Source organism: Tursiops truncatus, chromosome 6 (genome assembly GCF_011762595.2).
Source record: "Tursiops truncatus isolate mTurTru1 chromosome 6, mTurTru1.mat.Y, whole genome shotgun sequence".
Taxonomy (NCBI): Eukaryota; Metazoa; Chordata; class Mammalia; order Artiodactyla; family Delphinidae; genus Tursiops; species Tursiops truncatus.
Window position 1 is genome coordinate 11,187,430 of NC_047039.1, and position 23,916 is coordinate 11,211,345.

Genomic DNA, 23,916 nt, shown 5'->3' on the forward strand with positions numbered 1-23,916 from the left:
CCCTCTCTCCAAGAACCCCGGAGGGCAGGGAAGAGAGATGCCGGCAGGGCTGCAGGCTCCCCTCCACCCTTCCCTCCCACTGGCTGGAGGAAAGGCCCACAGGGCCTGGGAACACCCTGAGTGTGTGTGCCTGCGTGTGTGTGTGTGTGCATGCATGACCGTGTGTGCGGGGCAGATGGCATCTCATTACTTGAAGAGCAGAAGCCCCAGCCATCCCTCCTGGGCCAGCGGAAGGACAGGTGGATGGCAACTGGTCAGCTCTGGCCTCCTGTCAGCCCTGAGGTCAGAGGTCTCTGGGGAGAAAAGTCAGGTTGTGAAAATAGGGGATTTGTGTTTGCTGTGCCCGGCAAGGGGGTCTGGCCATCGTCCCTGTTTATTGGAACAGGGTGGGTGCCTCTTTTCCCTTCAGTCAGTGGCCACTGTCCCCCCATTGCCACCTGCCAGGCCCTGTCCCCTTCTCACAGTGGTAGACGCCTGGCTAGGCTCTCTGGGCCTCAGGGTTGAGTTAGCTTCACGCTGGGCCTGGGACCCACCCATCCTCCCCGGGGGGCTTTTATCTTCCAAAGAATTCACTTTTTAAAAGCGAATTTTGGGGTTCGATATCCAGATAGTCAAAGAGCATCAGAACCGAAAGTCAACATAAATCAGTGGCTGGAACTGAGCAGAAAGTGGAGAGTCATTTGCAAGATCACCGAGCGTATGTGTGGGGAAAGGATATCGAGTATTTTAGGTAAATAAATACTTTGTGATCTGGCTCCGCAAATGATTTCCTCTTCTTACACAAAGAATGCAAACGTATCATAGAAAACCCAGAAAATCCAGCGAACGAAAAGAAGCACAAATCCCCACAATCCCACCCAGAGTCCCGTAATACACGTCTCACCCAGGGAAACCCAGAACATCTCTGAATAGCATCTTTCCCGTCACGTACTTGGGACATGTGTAGATATTACAAAATGGGATCACGTCGTGCACGCTTGTGTAAACGGGGCTGGTTCATTTCAAAGAGCATACACAGCATTTCCCCATGTGGATGGGACATTCTAGAAATTCCATGGGGTCCTCCCCCAGCCCCAGCGATCCAGCCTCAGGAGGCCATCGGACACCAGGGCCCTCCCCAGTCTAAGGCTGCCCAGACCTTAGTGTCTGGGGGACCTCACTGAGGCCACCTGCCCCTTGGGCTCCCATGGGGGTGAATCCCTGCTATGGTCCCCTGAACCCAGCCCTTCTGACCATGCCACCTTGGCCAGGTTTGGGAGCAGTTCTGGTCTTAGCTCTGTTGACTGGTGGTCTCTGTACCCCCACTTTATGTCTAGTTTCTCTCCATTTCCAACACAGAGCAGAAGCCCAAGTCTCCCTGATGTGCCCAGGACTCCAGAATCTTGGAAACTCCTCTGCTTGGGTCAAGAGGGTTGGCTTCGCCCAGCCCCACCCAGCATGGCCCTTGGTGTCCCCCAGCGCAGGGCTCCAGCCCCACCAAGACCTATGAAAGGGAGGGGACGGATCCCATGGTCAGAAAGGTCCAAAGGGCCTTGGCCTCCCCAAGCCAAGGAAGTTGAGGAGGGGGAATTTGGGTCCTAAGGATCCGGTGACTGATGCCTGCTGATGAGGGAGTTTCCCAGTGTTCAGGCTAAGGTCACCACTCATTTGTGTCTCCACCTACAGCTTATGTCCTTTCTCTCCCCCCTGCGTCCTCCCTTCCTCTCCTGCTGCTGCAGGACGCGATGGAGAACAAAGCCATGTACCTGCACGCCACCGTGAGCGACCGTGACTCTGGCTCCATCTTTGAGGAGCCCTTTGATGGCAGGAGCCTGTCCAAGCTGAACCTGTGTGAGGACGGTGAGTGCCTCTGGCTCGGTCTTAGGCGCGAGATCAGCCCTGCCCCCAACACCGGAACCTGGCATTGCCCCAGGGTGCTGGTGACCCCCCGACACTCACACACACAATACTGCATAGGTTGAAATGCGTGCTCGGAAGGGTCTTTTCTGTGTGTTTTCTCATTCATGCATCTCAACACACCTGTGTGACCAGCAAGATGAGACGCATTTTACAGAGGAGCTAGCGGAAACTGAGAAAAGCATTAAGCATCACACAGCTCGTCGGTCATAGAGGGGCCCCAGCACTGAGTCTCCTGACCCCTAGAGCAATCCTTTTGCCTCTCTGCCATCCTCTCCTCTGGGGTCACACAAAAGGCAACTGAACCAAGAAGCCCAGACCCAGAACCTCCAGTGCGCTTCCTAAAGTGTTTGCAAGGAGGGACGCACCTCTCCAGATGCTCATCCTCTCCTGGGACTGAGGCCTCAGGTCATGGCACAGGAAGGGGCCCCATCCTAGTGACCCAGACCGCACTGCATCTTTGGGGGCTGGTTATTTGCTAAAACCCTGGAGAGTCAACGGATGCAGTTTCCTCTAGAGGAGCTCAGAGCACCTTGCTCACAGCCAACTCCTGTGCAGCCAGCACAGAGCTCGGTACTTAGTAGGTGCTTAATAAATGCTTATTGCCTGAATGAATACACTCCTCTTTGCAGTGAGTATAGGAGATGAGAGCTTCAACCCCACTTCAAAGATGAGTAGAAGGAAACTCACAGGAGAGTTTTGTAAAAACTTATGGTCAACGAGATGGAAACAGGCTGTCTTAGGGTTCTCCAGAGAAACAGAAGCACGAGGATGTCTACACACAAAAAGAGACTGATTATGGGGAATTGACTCACATGGCTATGGAGGCTGAGAAGTCCCACGATCTGCTGTCTGTAGCGTGGAGACCCAGGGAAGCTGGTGGTATAGTTCAGTCCGAGTCAGAAGGCCTGAGAACCAGAGAAGCCAATGGTGTAGATCACAGTCTGAGGGCCAGAGAGGATGAGATGATATGTCCCAGCTCCAGCAGTCAGGCAGGAAGCAAAAAGTGAATTTCCCCACCTTTTGTGCTATTCAGGCCCTCAACTGATTAGATGAGACCCACCCACATTGGGGAGGACAATCTGCTCTACCGATTCCACCAATTTAAAAGCTAATCTCAAAAAAAAAAAAAAAAAAAAAAAAAGCTAATCTCATCTAGAACACCCTCATGGACACCCAGAAATGATGTTTAATCTGGTTACCCTTTGGCCCACCGAGCTGACATATAAAATTAACCATCCCAGATGCCTTTATTCAACCTTTTTCTCAAGCACCATGTTTCATTGTGTTCCTGTGTTCCACTCTGCCAACTGCCTTTGTCTTGAAATTACTCAAAATTAGAAAGGACTCCCCCTCACTCAACCCCATCTTTCCTCCCATGAGGTGCTGAGTGTAGGAAGGGAAGTTGGGTGGCTCAGAAAGGCAGGGATTAGGGATTGTCTCAGGAGGGAGAGGAGACAGGAGATCTGGGCCCTTCACCTGCCCTAGTAAACTACCCCCCATCAGAGCCCTTCCTCCGAATTCCAGTCCACAACCACATTTTGAGGACCCACAATGTGTCAAGCTATGGGTTAGGTGCCAGAGATGCTCCAGAGAGAAATGAAACCATCCTTGTCCTCCAAGAGCTTCTGATCCCAGTGGGAGGGACTGGCATGGGGACAATTACCCACCATGTAAAGCAGGTAAAAACATGTGTGATCATTAAAGTCAAGCAGGGCGAAGCCTTTCTGGTAAAGGCCTTAAAGACTGAATACAGTTTTGTAAGAGAAGAGGTAGCTGGGGAAAGGCATTACCAGCTGAGTTGCACCAGACAGGCCAGTGTTTCTGTTGAGTTAATGACACCTGGGAAGAGAGGAAGCCCCCCCCCCTCCCCCAGGGAGCTACCAATGCTCAGCTTTTCCCCATCAGTACATCAGCAAAGCCAAGCTGGCCTTCACATCCTTCATCCACCCTCTCCCCAGTGGCCCATCAGTAAAGAGGCCTGATTTGGGAAGAAAGAACTGGGGTACAGCTCAGAGAGGTAATTGCAGGACCACCCGGGCCATCCTGGGGTGCCAGTGGGGAAGGGCATGGCAGGGGGACCCCAGGGGTTGGGAGAGGCCTGGGGAGTGTCATTGGGCCATGGTTCCCCCTTCTCTTGACCTCATCTCACCTCCCCTTTTCTGAACCTGAGATTTTTAAAAAGGCCGTTTGGACCAGAAGGACTGAAAAATAACAGTAACCCCAGCCATGGGGAGATCTGGTCGGAGGGTAGTTTTAGAACCAGGCCAGCAAGTGTCCCAGGGGTCACCTGAGCCGCAGCGCCCCGTGAAGTGTGGACAGCAGAGGTCGGAAGATGTAGGCTGGATGCTGACTCTTCCCTCCCCTGTCCCCACCCCGCCCCGGGGCATGGGACCTGATGGGCACATCCCCTCTCTGGGCCTCAGTGTCTCCATCTCAGTGCTCCACAGGGGCAGAGGGGGTGTCTCTGAGCTCCCATCCAGTCCTAAAATCCTGTGCACAGAAACAGACTTGGATGTTGTATTTGCGGTGTGGTCCTTTTAAAACCTGAGTTGGAGCAAAGCCCAGCAAAGGCTCCCACGTTGAAGGGAATGAAAACCCAGGCACTGACTGTGGCCAAGGAGCCTCTGACCCTCACAGTGGACCTGCTGGCACGCTCTACCCGACGTACGCTGCCCCCAGACCCTCCAGGCGTCCCCCTCACCTCCTTCTGGTCTTTGCTCAAATCTCACCTCTGTGTCAGGGCTTCCCGTCCTCCCCTGCACACCCATTTCCCTCCTTCTCTTTTTCCTTTTTCACCGAGTCCTAGTCTCCTCAACATACTATATCATTTTCTTATTTATCATGTTTACTGTTTACTCTCTGTTCCTCATGGGAAGAGCATAGGCTGGACCAGGGCAGGCATCTCTGTTTTGTTCATCAGTGTCTCCCAGCCTGGGGCACAGCAGGTGCTCCCAAGTATCAATATTTGTTGAATGACTGAATGAACAAACTAATGGCTGAGCAAACACAGGGGTCCTTGAAATCTAAAGGTGGCGGAACAAATAAATTCTAAACCTGATTTCCACATCGTCTGGGTCTCCTCCACACTTCATTCCTGGACGCCAGACATGGGGCCGGGGGTGGAGGGGCGGCCGTGAAGACCCCGGAGAGACTGGAGTGTTGAGATGAAATCACCACCTAAAGGCTCCTCGGTTTCTGGTTTGATTTTTTTCCCCTTCCCTCTCATTTCTAAGAGGAAAATGGTGAGCTCCGACTTGGGGAAATTCAAGCCAGATTTGACGTGTTTCCCCGGCACTTTGCTGCTTTGATTCTCATCTCTACAGAGTAACAGGAGAGGGAGGAAGGGGTGGGGCTGGTAGGGGCGGAGGGAGGTTGATGGGAAAGCAGAGGTGGACAGAGGTGGGGACCCTGCCAGCCCCATCCCCCACACTCCGGGCCTTGAGTAAATGAAAGCAGTGTCGTCTGTTAGGCCTTGTAGGGGCTCCAAGTCCCTCCCAGGACTTTCCCCTTGAAAACAGGGAGATGGGAGGCGAGGGGGTCCCTCCTCTTGGCCCTGGGGATCTTGGGATCAGGCGGGAGCAAAGTTGCAAAACTTCAGTCTAGATATTGAGGTATGACTCAGGCGTCAACGCAGGTGGGACTTTAAAGACAGGGTGTAAACGCGGTGTTATTTACACGTCCCTGCCCCCTCCCCTCCTCTGCTCTGTCGTCTTCTCTTCCCCTCCTACCTGCCGCCATCCCTTCCCTTCTGTTCACGCACCAGGTGAGAAGGAAGCTGAGGGGCTATTAGGCACCCGCCATGACAGGCCACGTTGCCCCTCTCCCGCATGGTGCCACGCACATCCTTCCAGGCTCTCTCCGTCGCACCCCTGCTCCATGGTGACACCTTCGGGACCTCTCCATCCTCTGCACCCCTTGGCCGGGCGACCTCTCAGGACCCCGCCGCCTCCTTCCTGTGTCCGAGCCCCGCTGTGGATGGGAAGACGCCCAGGCAGGGCCCTCCTCACCTGCCGGTCTCCAGCGGGGCAGAGCATGGGCTCCACCTGTGTGGCTGGGATTTGTGGGTGGGCTCGTGACAGAACGCAACCTCCAAGGTATTCCAGCCAAGCCCCCGCTGACCTCAGGGCCCACCAACACCTCCCTTGGAGCAGAAACCCAAACAGGGGCTGTCTGGGCCTGCGACCCCACCTCACCCCGCCTCCTCTGTGCCTCCCTCCCTCTGCCCCTCCCCTCCCCTCCCCTCCCCCCTCCCCTCCCCTCCCCCCTCCCCTCCCCTCCCCTCCCCCCTCCCCTCCCCTCCCCTCCCCCCTCCCTCCCCTCCCCTCCCCCCTCCCCTCCCCCTCCCCTCCCCTCCCCCTCCCCTCCCCTCCCCTTCCCCCTCCCCGCCCCTCCCCTTCCCCTCCCCTCCCCTTCCCCCTCCCCTCCCCTTCCCCCTCCCCTCCCCTTCCCCCTCCCCTCCCCTTCCCTTCCCCCTCCCCTCCCCTCCCCTTCCCCCTCCCCTCCCCTTCCCCCTCCCCTCCCCTTCCCCCTCCCCTCCCCTCCCCTTCCCCCTCCCCTCCCCTCCCCTTCCCCCTCCCCTCCCCTCCCCTTCCCCCTCCCCTCCCCTTCCCCCTCCCCTCCCCTTCCCCCTCCCCTCCCCTCCCCTTCCCCCTCCCCTCCCCTTCCCCCTCCCCTCCCCTCCCCTTCCCCCTCCCCTCCCCTTCCCCCTCCCCTCCCCTCCCCTTCCCCCTCCCCTCCCCTCCCCTTCCCCCTCCCCTCCCCTTCCCCTTCCCCCGCCCCTCCCCTTCCCCCCGCCCCTCCCCTCCTCCGCCCCTCCCCCTCCCTGGTCCTGCCTTTCTCTTCCCCAGACAGCTGAAGCCTCTCCAATCTGGCGCCCAAAGGCGAGGGCTGGGCGTGGGTGGTGTTCAGCCGGGCCTGGCTCCTCCACGGCCCTCTCCAAGGGCCAGAGAGAGGTGTTAGTGTCAGAAAAATATTGCAGTCACTCTCTCCCCGTGGCCTCGGGCCCTCCACCGCGCTCCCAGCATCATCCGTCGGCGCGAATGGGAGGCTCGCAGAGGTAATGAGTTACACATGCGCCTGGCCGCGCCCAACGCCTGCAAGCCAGGCCGCTTGCTGCGTTTAGGGCCTGAGCTCCCCATTCCTGCGTCCCTGCCCCATAAAATTAAATTATTCTCCTAAGGGAGTCCCCGCATCTCCTTTCTCATCCATCACCTCTCCCTGGTTCATCTGGCGTAGCTGAGGGCTGCCGGGCAGCTGCCCAAGGGTGGGAGTGGAGTTCCTGGGAGGGTCTGGCTGGGGCCTCACAGAGGGTCAGGGCCTCTACAGGTTGGAGAATCCGGCACTGGAGCAGGAGAATAGCAGAGATGTTAACTCATGCGGTGCCGTGGTGCACTCAGCTCCCCCAGCTCACGGGGGGCTGGGGGCCAGGAAGGATCCTGGATCTCTTGGGCCCCAGGGACTGTCCCTCCACAAGAGGGGGGACAGCCCAGGGAGGTGCCAAGATGTTGAACTTTGGCAGGTCTGGGCTCGGCGCGGGGTGTCTTCTGTTGCCCCTGCATTCCCACCCACTGCCACTCGCCACTCTCTGCCTTGTGGGGAGCCACCCTGGCAGGACAGGGAGGATGGAAGATGGGAGCTTGCCTGTTTATCCTCAGCTCCTGCCCTATGGGGTCACCTTGGGCCACTGTGTCCTTCCACCCGAGGTCACAGCCCCTTGTAAGCCACCCTCTCCACTCGGGCTTTCTCCTTCTAGGCTCCAGTAACTGCTCCCCTCCTGGGCTTTGTAACCGAGGTGGTTACAGTTCAAGGACACCACTCTGTCCCTTGTGGGCATCTTACACCCTGGCCACACCTTTGCATATGTTCCCGTTATTAAATTCTATGACATTTCCTAATTTAAGTGGGCCATCTGTTTCACTGGGGCCCTGACCCTCTCATCCTCAGTGTTCCCATCTGCAAAATGGGAATAATGTTATTCAACTCACAGGACCCGTGGGGGAATCACGTGATATAACCCGAGTAGAGCACCTTGGACACAGTGCACCCTTGATACACACTTATTTCACCTCCCTGCCCTTTGGGGAGTCCTCTGCACATGTTGGGGAAATGGAGAAGGACAGGGGGAGACAGAGAGGTCAGGGACAGCTACTGCCACCCAGGGTCTCCCAGGAAGCACCCACGCCACTTCTCAGAGACCCCTGGCCTGGACAGTGTTTTTTTTTTTAATTTATTATTTAATTAATTAATTTTTGGCTGCATTAGGTCTTCATTGCTGCGTGCGGGCTTCCTCTAGTTGCAGTGAGCAGGGGCTACTCTTCATTGTGGTGCGTGGGCTTCTCATTGCAATGACTTCTCTTGTGGAGCACCGGCTCCAGGCGCACAGGCTTCAGTAGTTGTGGCACACGGGCTTCAGTAGTTGTGCACACGGGCTTCAGTAGTTGTGGCTCGCGGGCTCTAGAGCGCAGGTTCAGTACTTGTGGCTCCCAGGCTTAGTTGCTCCACAGCATGTGGGATCTTCCCAAACCAAGGCTCGAGGGGTTCGTGTCCCCTGCATTGGCAGGCAGATTCCTAACCACTGTGCCACCAGGGAAGCCCCTGGACAGTGTTTTAAGTCTGGTTCCTCCTTCTGCTAAAGAAGGCAGAGTTTGGGTTAGTGGGCTGCCTCGTGAAGACTAGATACTAGAGGAAACCAAGCAAGTTCTTTTAGTCCTAATCCCCAAAGAGTACAGTAGGATCTGTAAGAAATATTCTGGGTCCCGAGGGCACCTGGCTCCATGGCAGGTGTGAGTCTGTCCACCCCCATACCCCCATCAGAGACAGTAGGTCCCTGAGGTTGGCTACCAGAAGAGTCGAGGGGTGCATTTCATTGTTCCTGGTGGAGGATGGCATTCGGTGCAGACTACACATGGCCTCACTCGCCCCGGGCACCTGAGTCCACACAAGGAACTGGGACCTCCTTCATCCAAAGAGGACAGGGTTTTATGGTGCTGCTGGTGAGTGCAGAAATAAAAGGTCTTGGTTCCTGCCCTCAAGGGGCTTAAAGTCCCCAGAAGACACAGACCTCTCATTATAATGTGATTCATTTTCAAATGGAAGTGCAGTTTAGAGGGGAGAGTTTCGGCAGTCTGCCTTGGGAAGGAAGGAAGTTCTGCAAAGTCAGGAGCATGGAGGCGTGTCCTTCCCTTCCCAGCCATGCTCCACTCTATGGATGCAGTGCAGTGGCAGAGTTAGGTTTAACCAGGGTCAGAGTGCTGCCCAGTGAGTGAGAGAGGAAGTCAGAGAGGGACGAGAGAGGGGAGGCTGTGGGAGACAGTGGATAACGTAAATCATGGAATGCAAGTCGGACAAGAAGGGAAGGCTGGATGGGAGACAGGAAGGGTGGTGGAAAGACGGTGGGGTCCGTGGTTAGTAGGTCCTGGTGAGGTCAGGGAATGCCGAGTTAGCGTTCTGGACGGAGGGCACCAGGAAAACCTGAGAGGTAGCTCTCACCTGGGACGCGTGAAATTGGGATTAAGAAAGGGCCTTGATGATTGGTAGAGCCAATCAAAATGTCATGTGAGCCACATGTGCAATTTTCAACTTTCTGGTAGCCACACAAATAGGTAGAGACACAGATGAACCGAATTTAAATACAGGAATGTATTTGCTTCAATCCAGTATATCCAAAATAGTATCAATTCGCTATGTAATCACTGTAAAAGCGATGGAGTTACTTATACATGTTTACTCGGGCTGAGCCTTCAAAACCCGGTGTGTATTTTGCATCCCAAGCCCATCTCATTTTTGCCCACGTTTCGAGTGCATGAGGGAGAACGTGCCATTAGGAGAGGGAAGGTAAGGACCAGTCAGAACTGGAGATTGAGAGAGAGCGACAGTGAGCGCAGAGATGGGGAGGGTAGCACGTGTCCCTTAGTGCGAGGAGAAGCATACAGTCGTGTGATGTGAGAGCTGGGATTGTTTTTTTTTTTTTTTTTTTTTTTTCTTTTTGCGGTACGCAGGCCTCTCTCACTGCTGCGGCCTCTCCCGTTACGGAGCACAGGCTCCTGACGCGCAGGCTCAGCGGCCATGGCTCACGGGCCCAGCCGCTCCGCGGCATGTGGGATCTTCCCGGACCGGGGCACGAACCCGCGTCCCCTGCATCGGCAGGGGGACTCTCAACCACTGCGCTACCAGGGGAGCCCGAGAGCTGGGAGTTTTATGGAGAAGAGAGAGAAGGTTCTGGAAGTAACGAGGAGCAAATAAAACCACCTACCGTACCCTTAGGTCAGTTGCATGAATGTGGGAGAGAGAAATCCATACTTGAGAAGAAAAGGGAAGCAGGGTTCAGTTAGAAGAAGAAAGAACAGGAAATGTTCGAGCAGAGGTTGGGGAAATCAGGGTTTTTTGGTTGGCTGGCTGGGACATCTTGGGCCACAGTGAGAAGGTTTCAGCAGATGGGGAGGGAGATGTCAAAGGAGAAGAAACAAGGCTGTCTGGGGATTATGGTGGTTGATGGGGAGCCCTGGGGCTTCTGTGGGGCTGACAGAAGTCAGGATCGAGGACTCAGTGAGGTTGGGGTGCTGGTCTCAGGGCAGAGCTGCTGGCAAGACTGAGTGTTGATGATAGGGGTCTTGCCAGGAGCACACAGCCCTAGGGCACCAGTGCCCCCTTCCCAACCGTGGTGTGTGGGCCAGGGGAGGGGGGCCTTGTCCTGGAGCGCCAGGAGCTCTGGAGATCATTTGGGCTCTTGTGGAGACAGGGAGATCAGGGGAGGCCAAGGGAGGTGGTGGGAAGGGGGCAGGGGTCCTGTAGCGGTGATGATACGGTGTGATACATACAAGCGATCATGATACAATAGCTCCCCTTGAGGGGGCAGCACGCTGTGCTCAGGGCTTCAATACATTGTCTCCAAAGCACAGGGAGCTCAGCTTGGTGCTCTGTGATGACCTAGATGGGTGGGATGGAGGGGGGCAGGGATGGGAGGGAGGTCCAGTAGGGAGGGGATATATGTATACATATAGCTGATTCACTTCGTGGTACAGCCGAAACTAACACAACATTGTAAAGCAACTATAGTCCAAGAAAAAAATAATTAAGGTAAATTAAAATAACACCTCAGGGGCTTCCCTGGTGGCGCAGTGGTTGAGAGTCCGCCTGCCGATGCAGGGGACACAGGTTCGTGCCCCGGTCGGGGAAGATCCCACGTGCCGCGGAGCGGCTGGGCCCGTGAGCCATGGCCGCTGAGCCTGCACGTCCGGAGCCTGTGCTCTGCAACGGGAGAGGCCACAGCAGTGAGAGGCCCGCCTACAGCAAAACAAAACAAAACAAAACAAAACAAACCCACCTCAGGACATATTATTATTCCCAGTTTGTCGATGAGAAGGTAACATCTTAGGTGATGCAAATTGCCCAAGGTCACCCATGTAGTCAGAGGCAGAGCCTGGATTCAAATCCACATCTGCCTGGTCCTTAAACCCCGCCCCTCAGCGTAGCTCACCCTGTTCACTGCGGTTCCAGGACTCGGAGACCCTGGACTTTCAAGAGCTAGGCTGCTGGTGGTGAGGGGCTGAGCGTGGATTCTTGGAGTTTCAGGTTTCAGAGGTGGAGACATCCTGGGGAATGACAAACCTAGGACGGGGCCGTGGGAATAAATGGCTCTGTTGCAGGAGAGAGATGGAATGAATTATTCTAAGAGGAAATAGATATAAACCCAAATAGGTTTGGACAGGAGCACAAGGACAGGGTCTTAAATGGCTTCAGAGGGAAGCCTGGGACACTATCCTCTACAGACATTAGGTCAGAGAAATGCCCCTCTCTCCCCAGCATCCTCCCCCTTCCCCCCACCATCTCCTGTGGCTTCTGGGCTGGAGTCTAAACTGCATATGCAGAGTTCAGCAGTAGGTTTTGGAAGATATAAACGCGGCCATGAAGAGGGAGCCCAGCAGGGTAGGGCTGGCCAGGACCCTGCCCTGCAGACGCAGATGCTGGTTAACCTAAGGCCCAGCCACAGAGCCGATGGGGGCCCGTGATTGTTCCAGCCTTCCGCACAGTGTCCTGAAGCCCACCTGTTCCCTGGTACCTTCCTATTTCCTGCTATCTGGCTTGAGATTGAGTTCAAGTCAAGACAACCCAAGATGTTCATAGCGGGCAGAAGAAGCCACGTGTTTAGGAAGTCCTGTTAAGAGAGGGGGCTGCAGGGAGGGGCTGGCTGCTGGCCTCCTCTCCTGACACTCCGTGTGGGTGAGTTTCTCCAATTGATGGAGGAGGGACTGGGAAGGTAGAACGTACCAGAGACCCGAAGGCGGCAGATGGCAGCCATCAGGTTGGGAGGGGCAGATTGAAAAGGATTAAGAGGACAGGGGAGACTGGGACAAGTGTCCTGTCTGAAGCTCGCAGGAACCGTTTGGTTTACGGCGCTCAGCTCTCCCTGCATGTTGATTCATAGAGCACTACTCACTCTTAACAGTGTCTCTGTTTGAAAATGATCTCATCGTTTGTGCACGGGTAACAGTGAGCTTGATCTTGTCCCTTTGCCCGGCAAGTTCTGTCTGGGCATCTTGGTTCTCTGGTCCCATTCTGACCTCAGTATATCATGTAGGAATTCCTTTCTTCCCTCTGGAGCTATGATGATCTCCCAAACCTGACCTAAGGGCATCTATTAAAATGTAAATATGGCATCTTAAGTATTCTAAGCATTTCCAGTGTGTCCAGGGGGAGCTGCCTTTCACATGTAGGTTTATGGGGATGGGGGCGGGAGTGGTCCCTGGATGCTGACAGACTGAAGGTGAAAAGGGCATTGTCTTGCCAGCAGGTGGAAGTAAGAAAAGCCTGCCTACCTGGGGACGCCCAGGGCAGCCCCAGGACCCTCAGCTTGTTGGGTGTGTCCTTTCCCTGCCCTCTGAGGAAGGCCCTCCTGGTAAACTGTTCTGTTTGTGACCAGGAATATAAAAAAGGTTGTTCCGGCTACTCTATTTCTAGGTAAGTTTTCAAAGCCCCGAAGTTCTTTGTATCTAGTTTAGGTCCTAGGTTCTAGGAGATCATGAACCTCTCTTGGAGGGGCAAAACTCCATCACCAAAGGAAACAGCACAACTCCTGGATACAAAGGTGAACTGAGTGGTGGAGAGGAGGATGTTTCCTATCCCAAGGCTCCAAGATGTCAAAGCATCAAATACAGAAACTAGAATACATGGTTATTACAAAAGCCTAAACAATGGCTTGGAAGGCCCAGGAAATTTGTGTTCAGTTTATTAGTCTCGCTTATCTACAAACAGCCTACGGATGTTAATTGAGTATCTGCTATATGCCAGGACCTGTGGGATCCAGAGGTGAATCACAGACCCTGTTCTCTGGGAGCTGACCCTCGACAAATGTGTATTTTTATTCATTGACTGATGGGTGCAATTCCGTTCTCATTATTAACGATCCCATTATTGGCCATGATTTCCCAATGAAGCTCTATACCTGACAACTGTTGGTTCTAGGCCTTAGCAGGTGACAGAGGTTCAGAGGGTCTGAGGGCCATCATCTTTGCTCAGATCTGCTGAACTCCCACCTGTGGCCCAGCCTGCACTGCTTCCTGTGCAGAGGCCAGAGCTGGGGGCTTCTGAGCCTGGAGGCTTCAGGGACAGTCCCAGCTCCCTCCCGTACAGATGGCATGGGCTGAGACTTCAGCCTTCCTGTGTTCAAAACCAAACAGCCAGGTGGCCCTTCCAACTCAATTGGTGGTGGGATCTGGGGGAGTGAGACGGGGGTGGGGCGGAGGGTATTAAACCTATCCATTCCTGCCCCGAGGATAAACCAATTCATCAAACCAAGGTGGACCAGGGCATGGGTGGGAGGTTGCTCTAGCAGCCTGGAAAGAGTAATGATTTAAACATGGAAATAGCTGAGCCCTGGCCTCCGCATTGCTAATACATTATCAGATGATTTATTTCCTCTGACAAGGCGCCAGGAGAGGAACTGGGAATCTTTCTGAAAGGGATCCAGAGCCACTCTATGGGAGGAAGGTCTTTGGCCCCTATTTAGGCCGAATCCTGAGCCCACTGTTGTTTTGAGTCTCCCTGCATTGAGACAGCATTTCTTCCAATCCATGCACTGCCCACGTTGGGTAAGAGTATGGGCATCTTCCCCCAGCCCCAGAACCTGCTTCTTCTTCCTGGGACTCCCTGGCCTCTCCCCTCCTCCTGGGTTGCAGGGAGCAGCCAGCTCACCTTGACTGCCCTCTATCCCCTCCCACCTGGCTTTCTCTCTTCATCCCTCAGCCCCAGCTGCAAAATTATATGCACACAAGCCAGGGTCCCTTCCCACTGCTAGTAAATAAGCACACAAGCCCCTGATTGTTCTCAAGAATTTTTATGCAGAGTAACTTGAGAAATAGATGGGGACGGAAAAAATAACAAGTATTGCAGGGAAGTTACAAAATATCTCTAGAAGTACTTGGAGACACTGTCCTAGGTCATCATAACATCTAAATGGAATTAGCTCCACCATCCCTCCCTCTCCTTTCCTTAGAAATGGGATCCCATCGGATCATGCAGAGGACTGTAGTCCCCTTTGTCTGGCGCCCTCACTGGGCTGTCTGCCTTGAAGACCCAGGTGTGTGGTCCAACAGGGCAGAGGTGATCGGTGCTCACCCCACCCCGGCTGGTGGTTTGGGACCCTCCTAGACTCAGGTCAGATGAAACTGCTCTGTAATGTCCCTGCCTCACACCCTCCTCTTCCCTTTATTGAGGAAAAGTAAACAGAGGTCTCCGTGAAAGCCAGAAAGTGGCGCAGCTACAAAGACAGAGGTTATTTGGGGCTGCCTATTACAATGAACGATGTGAGTGATGAGTAACCAGAGTGAGGATGAGGAAGTCAACCTCGGGAGGGTTTAACAAGATCCCTGGATGGGATGAGCGCCAAGGTCCCTCCCAGGCATAAAACCTTACCTCCACCTGCTGTGTATGAGCTATGGGACCAAAGAGGACGACAACAAGGACAAAAAAAATGGCTGAGTGTTTGTTGTTGGTAAAACTCAGTTAGGTGACAATTGAATGACTTCATCCTGTTTTGTTTTTATTTGTTTTTAATGTCGTTTAGACCCAGGTTCTTTGGAAAGAAGTAAATACCCACTTTTATCAGATGCGATTTGTGAGTATTTTTTCAAATGGAAGGAAAATAAATTCAAACAGATGACTCCCCAAATGCCTTAAAATTATGGTTAAGAGATGGAAAGCTCAGTTTTGCAAAGAAAGGCTACACTGATGCAAGGGCTAACTCAGAATGCTTTCTCATGTCTCCCAGCCAATATGGGCCAGAGGCAGGCTTTGAATCTCTCTGCACAGAGCCCCCAAACCATGCTTGTCCCCCTGTGAGTGTCAGGGACCCTCACCTGCCTAATATAGTACAGGGAAACAAAGATCCAGAGGTTCTGATGCTCCCACTAACATTGGGGGACCATCTCACGACTCATCCTCAGCTCAGCTGTCTGGAACCAAGTGGTTTTCAGATAAACTTTCCTTTTCTGTTCGTTAATCCTTGCTCCCAAGCCCTTCACCACCCTCAGGAAGCAGTATTTTAGCAAAAGCTCTTTAGGGGGCACTCTTGTTCCCATGATTAAAAGGAACCCGTCACAATTTTAACCTCTGGGAATAATACAATAGTTTGAGGCACCTCCTTTTGTGTGTGTCCTATTAAAGAGAAATCAAAGTTCAAAAAAAATTAAACGAAGCTCTGATAATAGAAGGACTTTAATTGATTTTCCAAAAATGTGTCTTCACATTGTTTTGATATGACAAATGCCTTACTCCAGAACTGGGTACCTCGATGTCATAGATGCATGATTTCATCATTGAATCAGAACAAGAACGTCCAAGGTTGTGGCTTAGGCCCCTGGATGTCATCAACAGCACCACACGTGATGATGCTGCTCAGCTAGGATTAAGTTCAGTTCCAATGAATTGCTCGCACAGTTCACCTATGTGGGCTCTAAGTGTCTATTCCAAGTCATGGGTGAATAAGAAAAGCCAAGATTTTGTTTATTTTTTCAGACCAAAATTTTGCTCAAAATTTTGTTTTTCAGCCAACAAAAATGTGTCACCTATTTGCATACAACAGCTGTAAGAACCAGTCTTTGCACCAAAAATAAATGACTTACACATGTCTTTTGTTCTTTTTATAAATTTATTTAATTTTTGGCTGCGTTGGGTTTTTGTTGCTGTGCGCGGGCTCTCTCTAGTTGTGGCGAGCGGGGGCTGCTCTTGGTTAAGGTGTGTGGCTTCTCACTGAGGTGGTTTCTCTTGTTGCGGAGCATGGGCTCTAGGTGCGCGGGCTTCAGTAGTTGTGGCATGTGGACTCAGTAGTTGTGGCGCCCGGGCTTAGTTGCTCCGTGGCATGTGGGATCTTCCTGGACCAGGGCTCGAACCCATGTCCCCTGCATTGGCAGGCGGATTCTTAACCCCTTCGCCACCAGGGAAGCCCCACATATCTTTGTTCTTGCAAAGAACCTTGTTGCAGTTCTGCTGTGTGCTGGTTGATGGGTAGGGAAATGGGTGAGTCTCAGAGGACCTTTAGATAGCAGGGCAGGGAGACATGGCAATCGACAATTGTGAATAATGAGGTTAGTATCAGAGATGAGGGCAAGGTTCTGACGTGGTTATTTCAATGGCACTTAATCCTTAACATTTTACCTTCTAGATTATTCTTAATCTTGACCATCTAAAAAGTTTGGTTTTGCTTCTCTATAAGTGAATTCTTCTATGGAGAGCATCAACTTTTTCTCCACAACTTGCATTGAACTGTGATTTAATTACTTTTACTAAAGTCAGTGATTCTCAGAATGTGACTATATACGACAGTGGTATTCAAGGTGACATATGGGTGTGAATTTGTTATTTTAATAGTTAGATATTTATTTTAAAGGAATAAGTACCATTTATTTATTCCATTAATAATAATGGAATAGGAAGATACTAATTTTCCACTTATGAGGATGATATAAAATTTCCTTCTTACATAAATTTAAGTTAAAAAAAAAAGTGGAGTGAGAAAGAAAATAATAGCCCAGGGGTACTCAGCTACGGGAAAGTTGTGCAGCTACATGTAGATGGGTGTTTAGCGGTGGGGAAACCACCCATCGGGCTGCTTCTAGCCATTCATCACCAAGCACGGTTCCACACAACATCTCCCAGCCTGGCCTTCGGAACCCAGTCTGCAAGTCACTTTGTATGTACTTTTTAGTTCCTATTTGCCCTTTTAGAGTCACTGTCTTCTCCAACCTCTTGAGCCTCCTTCTCTTGGCTTCCTGATCGTCTGAGATGTCACCCGCCTTTCTGGGGGCCACTGCAAGATGAAAACCTTTCTCTTGATTCTCCCAGATCTTGGAAGAGTTTTTGTTTTGTTTTCTTGGTGCCATTCTCTCCCTCGATCTGGTTCTGTGTGTGAGCATGTCTGCAAGCAACGACTATGTTTAATAACTAACAGCTTGGTCTGGTACTTTCCTCAGAACAGTTCTCACACGGAGGAAGAAAGTTTTCTTCTTCAAGTCACAGTTTTCAAATTTCTAATAGCTATAAATCAGACGATAAAGCTGGAGAGAAAGATAACGGATTTCAGCCCATCTACAAAAGCCTGTCCTTCAAAGCCCTGCTGAGTTGCTGCCTCTTCAAGGCAGACCCTGAGATGACCTGCAACACAGAAGGACTCACTGCCTCTGCAGTGCCATGCTTTGCTTGTGCCATATTGCCCCTCTACACCTGCTTCATTCACACCTGTGTGATAGTTATCAGTTTATATGTCTTCTTCCCCTCGGGTGTGAGCATCTGAAAGGCAGTGATTGTATCTTCATCTCTCATTCAACAGATATTTTCTGAGTGTCTGCTGTGTGCCAGGCACTGGTTTAGGAACTGGAAAGTTGGACGTGAATGACACTGACAAAATCTCTCCCTCACACAGCTTGTTATATTTGTATTTCCCAATGTCTACCATAGTGTATTAGTTATCTACTGCTGCGTAACAAATGACCCCAAACCTTAGCAGCTTAAAACAACAAAATTTATTATCTCACTCCATTTCTGAGGAAGCCATGGGTGTGCAAGGAAATCCAAGATTTTGTTTATTTTTTCAGATCCAAAATTCTGCTCAGAAAATATGTGTATCCAATCCAATCTGGCAGAAATCTGGGAGCAGCTTAGATGGGTTGTTCTGGCTCAGGGTCTCTCATGAGACTGCTGTCAAGATCTCAGCCAGGGTGTAGTCATCTGAAGGCTTGATTTGGCTGGAGGACCTGCTTCCAGACTCACTCACGTGGCTGTTGGCTGAAGGCCTCTGTTCCTTACCGTGTAGATTCTCTATAGTGTATTCATGACATAGTGGCTGGCTTCCCCCCATATGAATATTTCAAGAAAGAGAAAGAGTAAGCAAGAAGGAAGCTGCTGTGTCTTTTGTCTCATCTCAGAAGTGACCCACCATCACTTCTGCCATATTCTACTGGTCACACAAGCCAATCCTGGTACAATGCAGAAGGAGACTATACAAGGGGATGGGATCATCTGGGGCCATCTTGAAGGCTGGCTACCACAGTAGGGCTACCACAGTAGGACAGTGGGTGTTCAATAAAAGTCTGTTAGAGTTTTTACCCCAACAATCCATAAGTCAAAACCTTTACTGAGACTTCCCTGGTTGTCCAGTGGTTAAGAATCTGCCCTCCACTGCAGGGGACGTGGGTTCGATTCCTGGTTGGGGAACTAAGATCCCACATGCCTCGGGGCAACTGAGCCCATGAGCTCTAGAGCCCGCGCCACAACTAGAGAGGAGCCTGAGTGCTGCAACAAAGATCCCTCAACTAAGACACAATGCAGCCAAATAAATAAATAAATATTTTTTAAAAAAAACCTTTACTTTTTTAAAATAGACTAACTTTTAGAGCAGTTTTAGGTTTACAACAAAATTAAGTGGAAATTACAGAGAGTTTCCATGTACCACCTGCCCCACACGTGCACAGCTTCCCTTATAATCAACATCCCCCACCAGGGAGGTGCATTTGTTACAACTGATGAACCTACACTGACATGTCATTATCGTGCAAAGTCCATAGTTTACATTAGGGTTCACTCTTGGTGTTGAGCATTGTATGGGCTTAGACAAATGTCTAATGACATGTATCCATCATTACAGTATCACACAGAGGAGTTTTACCTCCCTGAAAGTCCTCCGTGCTCCGCCTGTTCATCCCTCCCCACTCCCAACCCCTGGCAACCACTGATCTTATTACTGTCCCCACAGTTTTGCCTTTTCCAGAATGTCATAAATCTGGAATCATACAGTAAGTAGCTTTTTCAGATTGGTGTCTTTTACTTACTAATCGGCACTTAAGCTTCCTCCATGTCTTTTCATGGCTCATTTCTTTTACTTTTTTAAAAAAACAAATGAGCATACTGTTTTTACTGATTGCATTGTTTTGGAGTGTTTTCAATCTTCCACCAAGCTTAAATAATTTGAATGGTCTACTCAGCTAACATGCTGCTGCTATGTTATATTAAAAAGTCAATAAATGTGTTTTGGGCAGATTTAGTAACTTGTCTTTCCCCTAAATTGTCTTCTTTCCCTTACAATCATATTCTCTAGCCATCTTGCCAGAAACATTCAATGAAGTTCCGCTTGTGGAACGGAAGATCACTGAATGTTTCTGCAAAATCTCTATTTGAAACCCTTTTTATGTTCTATCTAGAATGGATTTTGTGTAATGCGCAAGGTAATTGAGTCTTGCTAAGGGGACTGAGCTCTCTCAGAGGAAGGTCTATGTTGTGCGTGTAAGTTGATGAAGGGACATGTCACCAGGGGTGCTTGCTATTAGACAGAAGCCTCAGGTAGAGGAGAAGGGAACTACTCTTTTTTGATGGGGAAAAAATAGAACTATATCATTGCAGTTCGCCCCACTCTTACAATGAGCTGGCAATACACGTGCAAGCAACAGGGCAAAATGCACGTTAGCAGTCTTCTTGGCTGTGTGATTTTCCTCCCCCATTCTGCCAAATATTGAAAGTTAGTACAGACTTGACAATAAAGGGATGATGTTCTAATTAGTGGGAGTAAAGGAAAAGTAGCCCTTGCTCTTGTGACTGATTGGTTTAGGAAAATGTTTTCATTCCTAGAGGAAGGAAGGGGTCCTGATTGCCTTGTTTTCCACCCCAAGGTGAAAAATTTCAAACTGAATGACAATTAGCACTAATCTAGCATTTTATAAATCGTTAAGTAGCCTTACTAGTCAACCCGTGAATGTGTGTTGCTTGCACTTAATCCGTTCCTGTATTAATGTTCAGCTTACTAAACAGACTGCCTCGAGCTCAGGCAAAGTGTTAATATAATGTCTTGTGTCTCAATAAAAAAGTTATGCGCAAAAAATTATATCAACATCTTTTTGAGAGAACGATTTCTTTTTGTAATGAACAAGAAATAGAACATTTCAGTGAAACTGGAACAGTTAACAGCATACGGTTAAACTTAATTAAACCTTCAAGGGAAATAAGAAGAGGGTCAAACAAAGGCAACAAATGAAGAAGCCCAAGATGGATTGGGGATAAACACAAGGACAATAGCATTTCAACCTGGGTGTCTTCTGACCCCTCCCAGTAGCTAGACTGCCATTATTCTCATCATTATGTCAAGAAAAGCAGGGATGAGGAGAGCTGGAACAACCATCGCAATAAAGATACTAATATTTGTATAATACACTATGCTATGCCTACCGCTTTGACTCTCAAGGGGAAAAAACTGTTCTCTAAGAGTTGCAACCCGCCAGCCAGCGGCTCTCACGAGAAAAAAAAAAAAAAAAGACATGCTACAAGAAGCTTGCGTATTTAGGAGCAAAACAGGTTATAGATCCTACTGTGTGGAAAGAGATAGAAAATTCTGGAAAAAAAGATTTAGGGTGAGTCAGAAAGATGTGCAGGTCTTTGCGGAAAATCAGGTTAAGTATAGAAAATTTGCTAACATTTAAGTGTTGATGAGAACGGTAACTGAATTTGTATTTCTCGACAACTTGTTCCAAATCGTACCCGATGTTTTACGGAAATATTATGTAATAGTCCTACTTAGCTGTTTTAACAACAGCATTTTCAATAAAATGGAGTAAATGCGTGGGAAAATGTTCCTCACTGAACAATACCTCTGGAGAGCCAGGGCACCAGCGTGGTCACCGCCATTTCCCTTGTGGTCACCAAACCTCCTGAAGGCCGTGCAGGTGGCCGTGTTACCTGAGAGGTGATAAGGAGCCTCTGAAGCACCTCAAAGGTTTTCTGACTCTCAATTATTTCATCATCTGCTGTCAGCTTTTTCCGGTTCCCACCCATGCCTCTATGCGCGATGTTCTCCAGTTGGCAATAGTCTCCCTTGCAGGGGGTGGAGAATGTGCATAATAGGGACATGTGTACTTTGAAAAAAAAATGCCCTCCATAGATTCTTTTTAAAAAAATTAATCAATTAATTAATATTTTGGCTGTGTTGGGTCTTCATTGCTGTGCGTGGGCTTTCTCTAGTTGCGGCGAGCGGAGGCTACTCTTCGTTGCGGCGCGCGGGCTTCTCATTGCGGTGGCTTCTCTTGCTGTGGAGCACGGGCTCTAGGCTCATGCGGGCTCAGTAGTTGTGGCTCACGGGCTTCGTTGTTCCGTGGCATGGGGGATCTTCCCAGACCAGGGCTTGAACCCGTCTCCCCTGCATTGGCAGGCGGATTCTTAACCACTGTGCCACCAGAGAAGTCCCCCCTCCATAGATTCTTACTTGCCGTGCTGGGGGTCAGGGTGGGACGGCATCCCTTCCTCTCCATTGTCAGCTGACAGAGCAGGCGGACGTTGGTAAGCTTGCTGGCCTCTGCACCAGCCATCTGAATGCTGCCTCGAAGGAGAAGTCCAGTGGAAAGAGGACAGAGTCAGGGCACCTGGGTCCTCACCCAGGGTTTGTCACTAACATTTGCTGTCCTTCATCTGTAAACAGAAGGGGTTGTACTAGACAATCGGTAAGTTCCATTAGAACTCTGATATTTTGCTGTTCCATTTTGGCCAGAACCTGGTGAGCCTTGTGTAGTTTCACGGGATGAAGTTAGGTACCATGTTTTCCTGTAAATCTTAACCCGAGGTTGTAAACTGGTGGTTGGATCCGGCACGTAAATGTGTTTTGTTTTGTTTACGCTCCCTAGTGGTTTTTTTTGTTTTTTGTGTTTTTTTTTCTCTAATTAGTTGTCAACACTTAAAAAAAGGGAGATTTCTCCAAATCACTTCTGACTTGTCTTGAAGCCAGAAGTGGTTTGGAGAAGTGATTTTTGGATCTGCCAACGCCCGGCCCTTCTTCCTGCATGGCAACCTCTTCCAGACTGGGCATGCACTGTTGGGTTCCCCAGGCCCACCTGGCCCACATCCCTTCCAGGCCACTGTTAGAAGCTGGAGTTTGCAACCTCTTTCTAAAATTCTCTCCATCTTCTCCTGATCACATGGGACAATAACACTTTATAAAGGACACATATTCCAGCCTATTTGAGCTTTCTCTGTGGCTTGGACTGGCTCTAGGAGGTGGGTTTGCGTGGCCTCGTGAGCTGTGGACATGCCTGTCTGGCTAGTTCGTGAGCACAGAGGATGGGAGGAGAGATAGAAGCAGAAAAGCTTCTCACGATTCAGAAAAGCTTCCCACAATTCCAGCTGCATTACAGATGTGCAGAAGTTGTGTGAGAGGTTCCATGTGGACATCTGCATGCATCAGGGAGAGATGAGACCAAAAGAGAAAAAGGGCTTTGGGGATTTTCAAATGTCTTTTTTCCTCTTCCTCTTACCCTTATTGTGTAGGTCCGTGCCACAAAGGACGGGCGGGTGGCTGCTGCACCCAGCTGGGCTCCCTGTCGGCCCTGAAGCATGCAGTCCTTGGGCTCTACCTGCTGGTCTTCCTGATTCTCGTGGGCATCTTCATCTTAGCAGGTAAGAGCATCGTTTCCCATCCTGGCCTTTAAGGAGGTGAACAAGAAGTGAGAGCAGATGGGAAAACTGGGGAGCTGGAGCTCTTCTTCCCCACAGTCAGGAACTCAAACACTGCTTTTCTCACCATGGAAACCACAAAGGAGGAAGCTGGCTGGTCTTTCCAACCAGGCATGAGTCTGAGCAACATTGCCTGCTCTGTGTGGGGTGAGGAGCTGGCAGGGGCTATATGAGCACGGGAAATCTCTTGAGTAGAGACTTAGCTGCTCCAGGTGGCTTCTGCCTTGTCCCGCCTCATAGTGTGATGCTGTGCGTTACACTGGGCCTCCCTAGAGCTCTGCACTATGGTTCATACTGAGCAGGCTGGGCCCCCTGTCCTGGGATGTGATGAAAATAGTTATGAGACACTTTGTTGCTGAGGCTAATCAGGGTCATGGTAAACCTGCTGCCCTTTGTGATTATTGGGGGTGGGATGAGTTTGCCCCAGGTCAGCCAGGCTCTTCTCCCCAGTTTCTGTCTGTAGAACAGGCTAGTGACAGGCTGGACTTTGGATCATGTCCTCTAGCCCAGAAGCAGAGCTCATGGACCCGGGAAGGGATCAGATGGAAGATCCCATGCTTTGATCAGCCCAGCGCACACACAGGTCAGACCACCGTGATGGAGATGGTGGAGCAGATAGGGACAGAGACTGTGGTGGTCTCTCCTGACTCCCACCCAGAGGGAGAGAGGCTCAATTCCCACCTACCTTGATGGAGGTATATAAGGCTTGACACAGTGAGGCCAAGGGATGCTAGGATTGGAGACACTGCTAAATAAGACCCAGGGGCTCCCCTCCTGGAGCTTCCAGTCTAGGGGAGGAGGTGGGAACACAGAGGTAGAGCCCTGTCTCAAGGCAGAATGAGACAGGGACTCTGATGGGGTCTTTGATGTTGACACACAAGTGCTGTGGTGACCCAGAGGAGATGCACACAGAGCAAGTGTGGGTGTTGCATGGAGGGGCCGGGGTGGGTACGGGGAATGTAGTCAGAGAAAGGCTGCTGGCCAGACAGAGCTGACTTGGAGTGCAGAGGGTGGGGTCCTTGACTTAACTCTTAATTCCTG

The 23,916-nt window shown here is 50.9% G+C and overlaps 1 protein-coding gene across 5 annotated transcripts in view; it reads left to right on the forward strand.

Moving 5' to 3' along the window:
* SCARA5 (scavenger receptor class A member 5) overlaps positions 1-23,916 on the forward strand; it is a 118,656-nt gene that overhangs the window by 2,459 nt on the left and 92,281 nt on the right. For 4 of the 5 annotated variants that reach the window (XM_004317511.4, XM_073805789.1, XM_073805791.1 and 1 more), the window contains exons 2-3: positions 1,719-1,839; positions 22,690-22,818. In XM_004317511.4, coding sequence (XP_004317559.1) covers positions 1,725-1,839; positions 22,690-22,818 — 244 coding nt within the window. In that variant the 5' untranslated portion in view covers positions 1,719-1,724. Of the gene's footprint in view, positions 1-1,665; positions 1,840-22,689; positions 22,819-23,916 lie in introns of all 5 variants that reach the window. The other variant, XM_073805788.1, reaches the window with a different exon arrangement.